Source organism: Pleurotus ostreatus, assembly GCF_014466165.1.
Source record: "Pleurotus ostreatus strain PC9 chromosome Unknown scaffold_10, whole genome shotgun sequence".
NCBI lineage: Eukaryota > Fungi > Basidiomycota > Agaricomycetes > Agaricales > Pleurotaceae > Pleurotus > Pleurotus ostreatus.
In genome coordinates, this window is record NW_023503165.1 from 4,743 (window position 1) to 16,948 (window position 12,206).

Genomic DNA, 12,206 nt, shown 5'->3' on the forward strand with positions numbered 1-12,206 from the left:
CCGATTATCCATTCTTACCACCCGCAGATAATCATGTATCTTCAGACGAGTCCTCTATTCCCGGGATCCCGTCAAATCGTGAGTCATCTATCGGAAACTTTCATGGTCTAATTCATACGCATATCTGAATATTAGCAACAGTCGATGTTGAGGGACTTATTCCTGACCTTCAGCATGTGGACGTCAACAAGGGGAATTCGACAGCGGGGAGCGAGAACGAGAATCAACCGGAGATATTGGTTGGGGATGACCTGTCGAATAATGAGATAACCATCGACTTGGACGAGGACGAGGATATACGTAGCTTTCCCAGTGTCTCAAGGCATCAGAGCGCAGAACCTTCCAATATCCCGTTATTTGTGGACTTGGACTCCGACGATGGTATGACCAGCTTCATCCCTACCGAAGGTGATCTGATTGATAAGCCAGATATGGATGTGGGTGACGAATCAACCTCCAAGAAGCCTACAATCTCTTCGCATCGGCGAAACCGTGACCCATATCCCGACACGCCTCAGAAAAAGCGGGACAAAGATAGCAAGCGTGTCAGGTTCTCGCCGAGGCCTACCTCACCTACGCCTGGAAGTACTCTTGGAAAGACGAAGCTGGGCAGAAAGGCGGAAGGATCTCGTGCTGGGCGACTTGCAAATCTGCAAGCCCTCAGGTCTGGGGCCAATGATCACCTCAATTCTGGGGTAGAGGCAGCGCCACACTCATCACAAGAGACTGTAGACTCAATTGGTCGAGGGATTAACGCTTCACCGCCAATTCCCTCAGAACTGTCGAACGAAGACTCAGATGAGTTTGAACAGCCAAGGCCTCCGTCGTTTCTCCAAAGCCTCACTAGGAACAAAGGTTTGTGTTACTCTAATCTCATGACAATACGGACGGCTCAGTGCACTTTGTTCTACAGCAGTCTTGCATTCACACGCTGAACAGCCGCCACATCGACAACCTACCAGATTCTCTGCTCACAGCACTGACGTCGAGCTCAAAGATCTCCCCGCGCTGACAAAGAAGCCAACAAACCCGTTCAAAGCAAAGAAAAGGCGCTAGTAGTGGTGATATCGTAGTCGTCTCCCCTCCCCTCCCGTCATTAGTTTTACTTTTGTGTACGAAAACGCAGTACTCAATAAGTATTTTCATTATCTCTGAGGTCTCAGCACAATGTGTCAGTCCTGGACGGTCAAGATAGACGTGGACGTACTCACCGTGTATTTGTGTCGTTGGACACGCTGCTTGTATTATTCGTCGCGTAAAACAGCATGCACAAAATGAACATGACACAAATTGTCAGTCCTGGACGGTCAAGATAGACGTGGACGTGCTCACCGTGTATTTGTGTCGTTGAACACGCTGCTTGTATTATTCGTCGCGTAAAACAGCATGCACAAAATGAACATGACACAAATTGTCAGTCCTGGACGGTCAAGATAGACGTGGACGTGCTCACCGTGTATTTGTGTCGTTGAACACGCTGCTTGTATTATTCGTCGCCGTAACACAGCACGCACGAAATGAGTAGGCGTGGACGTACTCACCGTGTATTTGTGTCGTTGGACACGCCTGTGCTTTTATTCGTCGCGTAACGCAGCACGAAATGAGGATGAAACAATATGTCAGTCCTGGACGGTCAATTATGTAGAGCAAGTGAAGAACTTACAGTGATAGAGCTCGTTTATATGAATGAGATCTGCGTCGGGGCTGGCGAGCAGTCGAGGGCGATGGGTGGCCTACATATAACATTGTCAGCATGATTTTTAATTATCTTTGTTAGTACCTTACCTGGGCCAAAACAACATCTACGTAATGGTCGACGTCAGAAGCTACATCGATCGCGAATTTTACAAGCAATTCTGTCGACAAAAAATCGGAAGCTACATAATGCTACTATATATCACTGCGAAAAGGCGTTAGTGATGAATAGAAGGGTATATGTGACATTACTTACCAAACAAAATCCAAGTCGGACGCGGTCAAAGCCAGTCCCCCCCGAAACGTCCTGACTTCTTTTACGTTCCATCGCCGCGAAAATTTGACGTGAATGGTTATGGCGGGGGCGTCGTCGATGTAGCCCCTCACAGTCACGTGTGATTGTGACTCTGAGACGCTGTTATGCGGGGCCCCGCTAAAACAAGTTAGCGCAGAGCGAACGACAAAGAAATTGACTTACACGATGACGAAGTGAGTCAACGACTCGTAGTCGTGTCTCCCGTCTGCCTCGATCGTCGCCTGATTGGCGATCAACGCCGTCATTACTGCTGTTTGGAGTTGTTGTCGTCGTCCTCGGCAACGACGCGAAGCGAGAGTTGTCGAGATAATGTAGAGGGATGGCATTGTTAAGAGTGATAGTCGTTGTGTTGTATGGTGTGGTTGTTGGTAATGAGGTGAGGGCGAAGATGTGTGGTGACGGGTGTAGTGAGAGAGGCGCCGTTCGCCCAAATAGGAAGGGCGGGATTTGTCAGCGCTTTAGGCGCCCAAGACCAGACGACTACGGTTTTTCCATAGTCTAAGCGCCCGTGACGCGTGACTGAATAGTAATCGTGACGAGTGACAATAAAATAATAATTGTGACGACCCAAATTGGTAAATGTGACGCGTGACATAAATATTACTTGTGACGACCCAAATTGGTAAATGTGACGCGTGACAAAAATGACAATTGCGACGACCCAAATTTGTACATAATGACGTGTGACATAAATTTGTAATCGTGACGCGTGACATACATTTGTAGTTTTCGACCACCGTTTTGTTTGCCCTGTATTCATTTGAGCTTTGTATTTGTGTGTACACACACGCACACACACACACTCACACATGATGGAATATTATGCTGGTTATTAACGATAATGCACACACAAAGAACGTGCCCACATTTGTCCGTCCGGGACGGCAAGTTCAAGTTGTCACATTCTCATCTCTACTTTCAACTAACCCATAAATGATGCTTTCTTCTCAACTCTTTACTTATTTATTACTTTACCTGTCGCCGCTGTGATCACAAGGTATTTTCTAGTAATTCTCAGCAGTCAACTCCACAGCAAGTCAAGTAAGTGAATACACGACAAACACGACGATTTGACGGTGTCGCTTCGCCGACACGCCAAATAATCGTGATTGCGTGTATCCACTTACTTGACTTGCTTGCTGTGGAGTTGACTGTTGACATGCACTGCGTATAGCCGTCCTGGACGGTCAGAAACATACTCTACAGCATATATGCTGAGTTTTTGTTGGTCCATACTTACTCATGATCCACTTGTGGCCGTCGAGGACGGCCACGCAGCGCGTATAGTGCTCACCCGCTATTGACTGATGTCTACCCGCTTTCCCACGAAATTATGACCGCCCCGAAATTGCTTCCGTTTTCCCACGAAACTGTCAGCGCTCCGATGTGCATTCCGCCTTCCCACGCACTGTCCCATTCCACATCCCACGCACTGACCCACTTCGTCTTCCCACGCACTGACCCATTGACTCCGTCTTGTAATAATATACATCGATGGAATCTGTTACAACATTCCCCACACCACCAATGCATCCCACCACACACCAGGTCGTCCAAGACGGCCACACAACTGTTCTATACATCTTATCAATCCCTATTTTCATCTTTGGCATTTTCAGCACCATTTCTCACTCCATCCCTAATGGTTTCCCCATTCCTTGCTCCTAAGCTTCATGCTAGTGCCTTTGCTACTGTTTTCCCTGTCACTAGTCTTCTAGCAGTGTTCTCTCATGTACCCTATTGTGTCCCTAATGTTTTTTCTACCACCATTCCTCTACATTTTCCCCTAGCATCTGTGTGTTATGCATCCCTGCTATTTTCCCTACCACCAATTCCCTACCATCTCTCTCATATGAACCCTGCTACTTCCCTACCATATTCCCTGCCACCAGCTCCGTATCATTTCCCTATCTCTGTATCCCTATCGTCCTCCCTATCACCATTTCCCTACCATCACTTACCCTACCCTAGGGAAAAAATTCCATCCCTAAAAATTCCCTAGGAAATATGAAAAACAATCCCATAACCCCTAACTCTACCGCCGTTTTCAAATTTGCGACCACGTTACGTCCCCCTTGGTGCCCTCACCCACAGTCGTGGTTCGCAGAGGAAGCTCAAGGGGGAATCATACGGGCGCATATATTCACGTCAAACGCGATATCGGCGACGCGCGGGTATTGACTAGCGGGTGTACAGTCGCAGGCGGAGGGTAGAACAGGAGGGCTGTAGGGCGCAGAGGACTAGGCTACAACTGGTAGCACTACCGTGGTACGTCGCTGTTGAGTCCATGCGCATATATGCACTGACACGCGGTAGATTAGCCTGGCGGCTACTGGATGGGTTGCGATGTCGCTGTCTCGCTGACGCGCGCCCTCCTTCGACCGAGATGACCGCAACCACTCCCTCGCCGGGGGAGCCCCTATCTCCCATCGCTCCCTCTGCTGCCTGCTTCCCCCGCAATTACCAAAACCGCCCCCAACTTGAGGGGCCCCTGTCTCTTTCGGTGTGATGACATGCATGTCTGCGCCCCAATGGCAGCCCTGTCCTCTTCCTCTTCGCCGAGATGGCCGCAACCACCCCCACAATGTGGGGGGCCCCTATCTCCCATCCCTCCCTTCGCCTCTTCGTCGACGCGATTCCTGAGGCCATCCCAACCATGTGGGGGCCCCTATGTCATGTGCATGTCGCTGCATGATGACGTGCACCCTGCCTCTCCTTCGTTGCCATTCGCAAAGCTATCCCCAACTGGTGTGGGCCCCTGTATCACATCACCCCCTTTGCCTCCCTTCGGCGCAATCCCCTAAAGCCATTCCCTCGTTGAGGGAGCCCCTATCTCCCTCTACCTCCCTTCGCAGCAATTCACTCTCCCCGTCTCATCCCTTCGCTGCAATGTCCCTGTTATGTGGGCCGCAGTCTCATCACATGATGGGGTGTCAAGAGTAGGTGGTGTTGGTGAATGGCTATGAGCTTGTAGATAGTGTATAGCTAAGATTTCCGATGCATATATATGTGCTGATACTTGAATATTCAGTAGTGAGTCCGTGTTAGAGCTCGTAAACGAGCTCTAACACTTCTAGCTTGTAGGCAATGCTTAGTCCATAACTTTGCCCACTCACCTAACCTAACCACCGAGACAATCGCTCGTAAACGAGCTCTGAAATAAACGTTCTGAAACCCGAAGCCTTAAAGTCCTAATAATCCCTAATATCCCTAAAGCTGCTCAGTGGTTAGTACGTGTCAGTGCAAATTCAATTGTAAGTCCGCGTTAGAGCTCGCATGCGCAAGCTCTAACGCTTGTAGTTCAGACACATATAAGACTTATTGTGTACCTTATACTTGATTCTGGTCTACATTTCAGTAGAAAAAGGGCCTGAATGGGCCAAAAAGTCATAATATTGGTCCGGCCTAACCCAGCATTAGGCCCAGACTCAGTGGATAGGTAAGCTTGTGTTGAGCTTGTTTCTTGCGCAAAGTCCTCACTAACGTCACTGCCTAGCTATCAAAGCTCAGCCAATGCTTGCATTGGCTGAGGCTTTGATAGCTAGGCGTTCGTGGTCATGTCCGCGCCATCGGGAGCTCGCGCGCGACCCGTGGAAGTAACTGGTAGGAACACTGCACTGACAACCAAAATGTAATATCGTTAGATAGACTGGCAATAAATCGGTTTGCGACTCACTTACCTGCGCTGCTGTTGAACGTTGAGGGATTCGACGGCCGAGCGTTGAGATCTAGGTTCGTGTTCACTTGGGATTAGTTGTGCGGCGTAGAGTCAAAGGATAAGGTACGCACTTGGTCATTTATTTGTCCGTTAGGCGTACTGACGGCGCAGGCGTTGATTCAGAGTTCCAGCGTACACGGTCGAGCTGTCCATCCGAGTCCTTGAAATATTGATGTTCGGACTTCGAGGTGTATTCTGACTGAGGTGACGGGTGTCTGGAGGGGTCGTTCATGGTGAGTTCTACATGCGCTCTCTTATGGTATCAGCTTAACTCTGTCCGCTTGAATGCCGAGCGCAATGGGGGGATGTCGAGGAAATTGAGGAAAACGAGGGCGGGGTTGCCGCACTCAAACTAACCCGCGTGGGAGATCCAGCTCCGGTCCGTTCCAACACCAGTTCATCGTAATGATCTCACCAACTCTCAGCGCCCGACGACTCTTCTCTCATTGTCGACGTCGCCGTCGAGAGAATGCCTTAGCCCGAATCCGAATATTACTTCACGGGTTTCATTCCGACTCATCGACGTGTAAGACTCTGGGATGCGAAGGGCAAGAAGAGCGCTGTCGGGGGAATACAAAGGTAAGTGGCAAGGTTCCTCGCCGTGATGGGTGCTCACCTTCAGCAGCGCGGCGCTGCTTGTTGTCGTTGTCTCCTCCCCGCTGCATTTTCCTGTTTCTGCCTAGTTGTCGTCCTCCACGCTGGCCTCCGAGGTTGTACGACTCCTCGTCTGGTGTCGCTTGGTGCCTTCGTCGTGGTTTTGGACATCCCGAGGCACTTGCTGACGTCTGCTTTCCTGCCATGCTTCCTCATCGTCGTTGAGGACATGCTCGGTTTCCGTAGGTGCCAGGTCGCATCGATGCGCCAATTGGCGTATCTCCGTACCTTGTGGTGGTGCCAGGATCGTAGCCCCGGTCAGAATGAGACGTTCGAAAGCTATGAAAGGGAAGATCAAGATGGGGCGAGGGCAGCAATTCGTTGCCTGCTTACCTCTCTCTTTCATCTCCCTTTCCTGCACTTCCGCTTTTCTCCGCCTCGCCCCACCTCTCCTCTCCCCCACTCGGTGTTGTTTTCGACCCACTCGACCCTACTCCCTCGTCATGTTCGTCTGTGCTAGTGCGACCGGTATATCTCTCTGGTTGCTCCCCCATTGACGCTGCCGCCGTCTCTCCTCGTCCCCCAGCTCTGCTCCATCGTCGTCGCCGTCGACGATAATTAGCGCGACGAATCTTGTCAAGGGCGCGCCATTGAGGCGCTATCCCGCTGCATTTTGTTTGCAGGACGCCGTACAGGCTTGGGGGATGGAAGGCACAGTTTCGACGGGTCGTGAAGGGCATGGCGGGTGCGGGGTGACCATCCGACGGTGAGTGGCTCGTTCACCTTCTTTAGAACTGGGTTGTCGATGTCGCTTACATCAGTCCTGCAGTACCTTCCTTTACCTTTCCCTTTTCGTCCCTTTCTTCGTCGATGCGCTGGCGGTGGCATTCCAACACTGCAGTCCGTCCCACATCACTATCTCCCTTTTCGTCGTCGTTGCTCGTCTCAGTGGCTCGTGTCTCACACTCGATGGCACGATTTGGTGGTGTACTTTGTTGCGCATACTTGGGAGGTATTCGGCAGCGCCTCAGTGGTGTTCCAAGATTGCACGGTCATCTGAGGCCGTTTCGGTGCGTAACCTTGTAAAGGGTAATGCGGGGAGTCGTGGGGTGAGCGCTGGGGAAGTGGGAAAGTCTCGGTTAGCGTAGCGTAGCCGTTGTAGTCGCCGTTGGAGTTGGCGGGAGGGGTGGAGTAGCGCCGGTAGTCGTAAGCCGTCGTAGGCGTGCGGAGAACGCCGTGTGAGGGCCTCGCGGCGCTGGATGGAGCCACATTCAACAGGGAAGGATAGAGAACCGCGTGGGGTAGTCGATCATCGGCGTATCAGGCGTCGTCTGAGAGATATTGCGTGCAAATGGGCGGAGGAACGTGACTTGAGAGGTCAGGCAGCACTGGCATCGCAGCTAACAGGTGTGCGCTATTAGTTGAGGATCATGGAATCATGCTCTCGCTGCTGACTGCAAACAAGATATGATTGACACAGCAAACAACGGCTATAGAGCAAACCAAAGACACAATTAACAACTGGACATGTATTGTACTAGCTTTTGCTCACTGTGGCACGACATCAGAATAACGAAAAGGAGATTAATAATGCAACATACATCTTTGACGCGTTTGTACCATCGTGGCTTGCGATCCTCCCAGTGGAACAGCTTCTGGAAAAGGGCAATGTTATCTGGGTCCGTCGCGAGATCCAAATCCTTTTGATCATAGTTACTTCCGACGGCGATGCAAGTCAAAACCAATCCGTCCGAAGTGCGAACGAGACAATGTTGGGGGTTACCCAGAACCTTCTTGAGGTGCCGACGAGCGTCTTGCTGACGACATCCTCTGACAACTGATGGGTGACGGCGCGTGCTTTCAGGATTTGTATCGTGATCGCCGGGGCAATTCCTCAGTGCGTAATCGACGAGGTCATCAAGTGTGTACGTGAACCCAAAAACTCGGAAGGGTATACGCTCTTGGACCTTCCGCTTCCCAGTGCACAAGGGAGGGGCAGGCCCTTCGAAGTCGGTCGGAAGTTTTCTAAGGGAGTGATCATGAGGAATCGAAGATACTTCAAAGTTCAATGCATTCAAAGACCCATGGGCTTCGTTCGACGCTGAGCAAGGAGGAATCACATCGGAAAATGAGGACGCACGTTGGTATCTTGGGTTCAAGCTTGAGGGCGTCCATCGAAAGTAGTGGACATTGGGGCGGTAAGACATTATTTGGTTCAAGTTGATGGTATTTGACTCCCTCTGCTTACATCATCTGATCACGTTCACTCCAGTTGCTCTTTCAAGTTCTGGTGTTCGAATGTGCGTTCAGAACAATGGATGTCGAGTGGATAAATCAAAAATAAGTGTCGAGGTACAAATCTTTCCAACTAAACTAGATATGTTGAAAGTTAGATGAAAACACCCGTCGAACTAGATTTACATATTACATGGCAGTCTGGGGGGGTGATTATTCGTATGTCATAGATATCAATGAACGTGGATATCCCTTCGCGAAGCAAATGGCTACACAGCAATTGTCCGAGGTATAAATGAAACGCCATTAAATGAATGTTATGAATCCACCGGGCGTGGTGAATGTCCTGAAGGTGGTTCTGGTGAGGGGAAAGAAGTGAATCTCGTATCGTGAGGGGAGGATGTGTCCATGAAGCTCGAGCGATTTCCAGAGCCGACACCAACCATACTGAGCCGGACGCCGAGCTCGTCCGTAGTATCTGCATGCATGGAAGGGCGAGCGTCATGTTCAGAAAGTGGGGGATGCGGGTCATAGGACGAGTGGCTCGATGTTGAAGCTGAAGGCTGGGACCGACCAGCGACCGGTATTGGAGACGGCGAGGGAGACACGGATTGGGTGGTGGGATGATGGTCTTCGGTAGTCAGCGCCGGCGTTCCTTCGTATGGAGCCTCCTTCCTGAAACCCATTTCGCCGTCGATGTCACTATCTTGCTCGTTGACGCGCGTCTGGGCGCTGCTAGTGGTGTAGTCGCTATGTACCCGCTCCTTGCGCATGTAGGCTTCGTATCGCAGAGCCCTAAGCTCGTCCTCTGACATCACCTTCGCCTCGATGCCGCGGTCCTTCCCTCTGAGCCCAGCCCATCCAACCGCCGTGAGCTCGACCTCGGGTGATCCCTGACGTGTGGGTTGATACTCTGTGGAGTTGGGGCCTCCCAAAGTTGAGCTACCCGCATTCCTCCACTGACGCCGCGTGATAAACCACCGTAACGCAAAAAGCGCGACGCAGAGCGCGAAAAACCCAACCAATCCAATCAACACCGCTATCCCCACCGATATCTTCTTCCCATCTCCGCTACTAGGTGCCCTATTGCTCCCTGCGGTCCCGCCTCCTGTAGAAAGCGGCTGATGTGCGACCCTCACGCGTGTAAACTCGTCCATCGCCACGTGGGGGTCCACTAAGGACAGCAACCCAAGCCGTGGTCGAATACTGTTAGCACTTCCCGTGGTTGGTACGGTCGAGTTGGGGAAGACACCCTCTTCGGAGGGACTGTCATAAGCCATAACGGTGTAGACGCTGCGCATGAAGGGGACGCCGAGTATCATGTCGCCGAAGCCATTTGTGGGACTGGAAAGAGCGGCGTCAGCTGCCTGGATGAGGCCGATGCAGAAGTCGCTGGAAGTGTCTTTGGGGGGCAGGCCGGTTAGATCAAGGGGATGTAGGGCCACCGGAGGACGGTCGTCGAGGGTAAGAGTAAGGTTGAGGGGCGTATTGCATGGGACGTAGTCTGTTGTGCGGTGTCAGGGACCGGGCGGCAAGTAGAAAGATGGTACTTACATTGACCATCACTAGCTGGACCTATTCCAAGCGCGCCGTAGATACCGTTGGCTATGGCACTGGTTGTGAGGATGAGGGGGACGCCGGAATCGATGACTGCTGTGGGCCATGGTGTTCCAGATACGCCACGCGCTAGAGTTACCTCCCTAGCGAATCCATCGACCCAAACCGTGATACCACGAACGTCTACCTTCCAGAAGAGGATCCCGCTGCGCTCTGAAACGAGGGTAGAGTATTGGACTTTGGTGGCGTTCAAATCCTTCGCTGTGTCGTTGTCCTGGTGGAGTTCTCGGATGGCAGAAGGATGTCGACCGATACTGAGGAGAGATGGAGGGTAGTCGGATCCAGGGCGCGATAGGGTGATGGAGATGAAGCGGTAGGAGGGCGCAGCGTAACGGGGCGTGATGGAGAATAGATTTGCTGGTACGCTCTGTCCGTCAGGCGCATCGCTTGTCCCAGGAGTCAGAACGCGTGCGATGATAGAATTCATCGGTAGCGCGAGTCCCAATATTCCAACGAAATCAGGGCTGAGCGGTTCGTCCGAGACGTCGTCGACGGCCGCTGCAAATCCGTTAGCTGATAGACGCCCTCGATTGCACTATCCACGCACCTATTGCTTGGTTTTCGATACTATAGCCACCTATTTCGAATCGATCCCACACCACTGGTCCAGCGGCCCTGCCCCGAAGGTAAGGAATCTCGAATTGTTGACCCGTCGGTCTTGACGAAGATGGGTCGTAAAGCCGCCCACCTGTCTGCGAACATGCCTGGGAGGAACACGACCTAGATGCAAACCACTAGCGTCGTGACGCACGGTCATTTGGATCCTGCATACGCTGATAGTAGATAACTCACCAAGTCACTAGATCCGGTGTCCACTTGAATGGAGAAATTTTGTGCGCTAGTGCCCACTCGTACGGGAATGGTGTAGACACTGGGGATACATTATCAGCCCATCGTCACGACAATAAAATTGACGGCATACGCTTCGAAAATCCCTGTCCCCACCAACTGCATCGGCAGCACGATTCCGTCTGTTGCACCTGGGCCTTCATCTCTGCGATCGAACTGGGACCTCCGCCGTCTGAGTCCTGAGATTCTCCTCTGTCCGACACACCCTACTCCTTCACACTCACTGCCTGTCACGAGCGATTTCTGCTTGCCCTTCCATGTGGACGGAGAACCGGGGTAGCGCTCTCCCGAGACGAAGTCCGAGAGAAGCGATGCAGTGGAGCTTGAACTCGATCGGGAAGCGTCGTCGACAGTTGCGAACATGGAATCTGAGAACCTCTGCGCCGTCGAGGAGAAGATGTTGCGCCTCGAGTTCAAGGCCTTGAGGCCTTCAAAGTTCAAGAAGAATTGGCAAAGAGAAGAAGAGAAACGGTTGCTGTGAGAAGAGTGAGAGTAACATGTGCCTGGGCGCCTAGGCTAAGGGTCGTTACCCCCAAAGTCAACCCCAGTGGCGGTGCCTACGGTTCCGGTGAATTTTGCGCTTTGTTCGTCTTATTCTAGTCACAGGTTGTATAGCGCAAAAGTGTATTAGTAGGCAGAATAGCATATACTTTGCACGAAATGAACCGTGAAATGGTGTCGAACCCGAGGCACGCCACCGAATCGTTAGAGTGAAATGCTGCGCGTGTCCCACGAAGGGCATGCATGCCCTCGCCATCACGCGTGATTATTGGGCCACTAAGGAAACGAGTTGAAACGGGGGCTATCATATACCAAGTTTCGACGAAGTAGCGCTTCACTGTTGTGAGATCAGAGAGCAATGAGGTACTAGGTGGAAAGCATCATAGCCATCAGGCGCGTGGTAGGTATTCTTGCTGTACACATCAACCGAGAACAACGGATTCGTGGGCGCAGAAGGGAGATGATAAGACTGATTGCACACGGTTCTCACTCGGGACCATCCGACTGCGGCTGTAGCGTGGATGCGAAAAGGTGGACTGGGTGAGACCTCGATTATGGCTAGGAGGGGCTAGGTCGGCAAGCGAAGGAGGGAGAAGATAACGCAGGTAGGTAAATCCTGCATAGGTTTGTCGAGGAAGAGACGGTGAGTTTGTCGAGGTTTCTCCTGTATACCATGGCTCA

The 12,206-nt window shown here is 51.7% G+C and overlaps 3 protein-coding genes across 3 annotated transcripts; all 3 read right to left on the reverse strand.

Annotated features, from left to right (window-relative positions):
• Positions 1-5,552: 5,552 nt before the first annotated feature.
• Positions 5,553-5,961, reverse strand: PC9H_001757 (uncharacterized protein; the record flags this gene model as incomplete). The annotated part of the gene is made up of 3 exons (XM_036771406.1): positions 5,553-5,628; positions 5,692-5,754; positions 5,834-5,961. The coding sequence occupies 3 exons, from the start codon at positions 5,959-5,961 to the stop codon at positions 5,553-5,555; spliced, it is 267 nt and encodes an 88-aa protein (XP_036626027.1).
• A 447-nt stretch (positions 5,962-6,408) lies between these two features.
• PC9H_001758 (uncharacterized protein) lies at positions 6,409-8,530 on the reverse strand (the record flags this gene model as incomplete). The annotated part of the gene is made up of 3 exons (XM_036771407.1): positions 6,409-6,662; positions 6,717-6,738; positions 7,925-8,530. The coding sequence occupies 3 exons, from the start codon at positions 8,528-8,530 to the stop codon at positions 6,409-6,411; spliced, it is 882 nt and encodes a 293-aa protein (XP_036626028.1).
• A 345-nt stretch (positions 8,531-8,875) lies between these two features.
• PC9H_001759 (uncharacterized protein) lies at positions 8,876-11,387 on the reverse strand (the record flags this gene model as incomplete). Its single annotated transcript, XM_036771408.1, has 5 exons — positions 8,876-10,062; positions 10,113-10,673; positions 10,723-10,909; positions 10,968-11,046; positions 11,098-11,387. The coding sequence occupies 5 exons, from the start codon at positions 11,385-11,387 to the stop codon at positions 8,876-8,878; spliced, it is 2,304 nt and encodes a 767-aa protein (XP_036626029.1).
• Between the last annotated feature and the right edge of the window lie 819 nt (positions 11,388-12,206).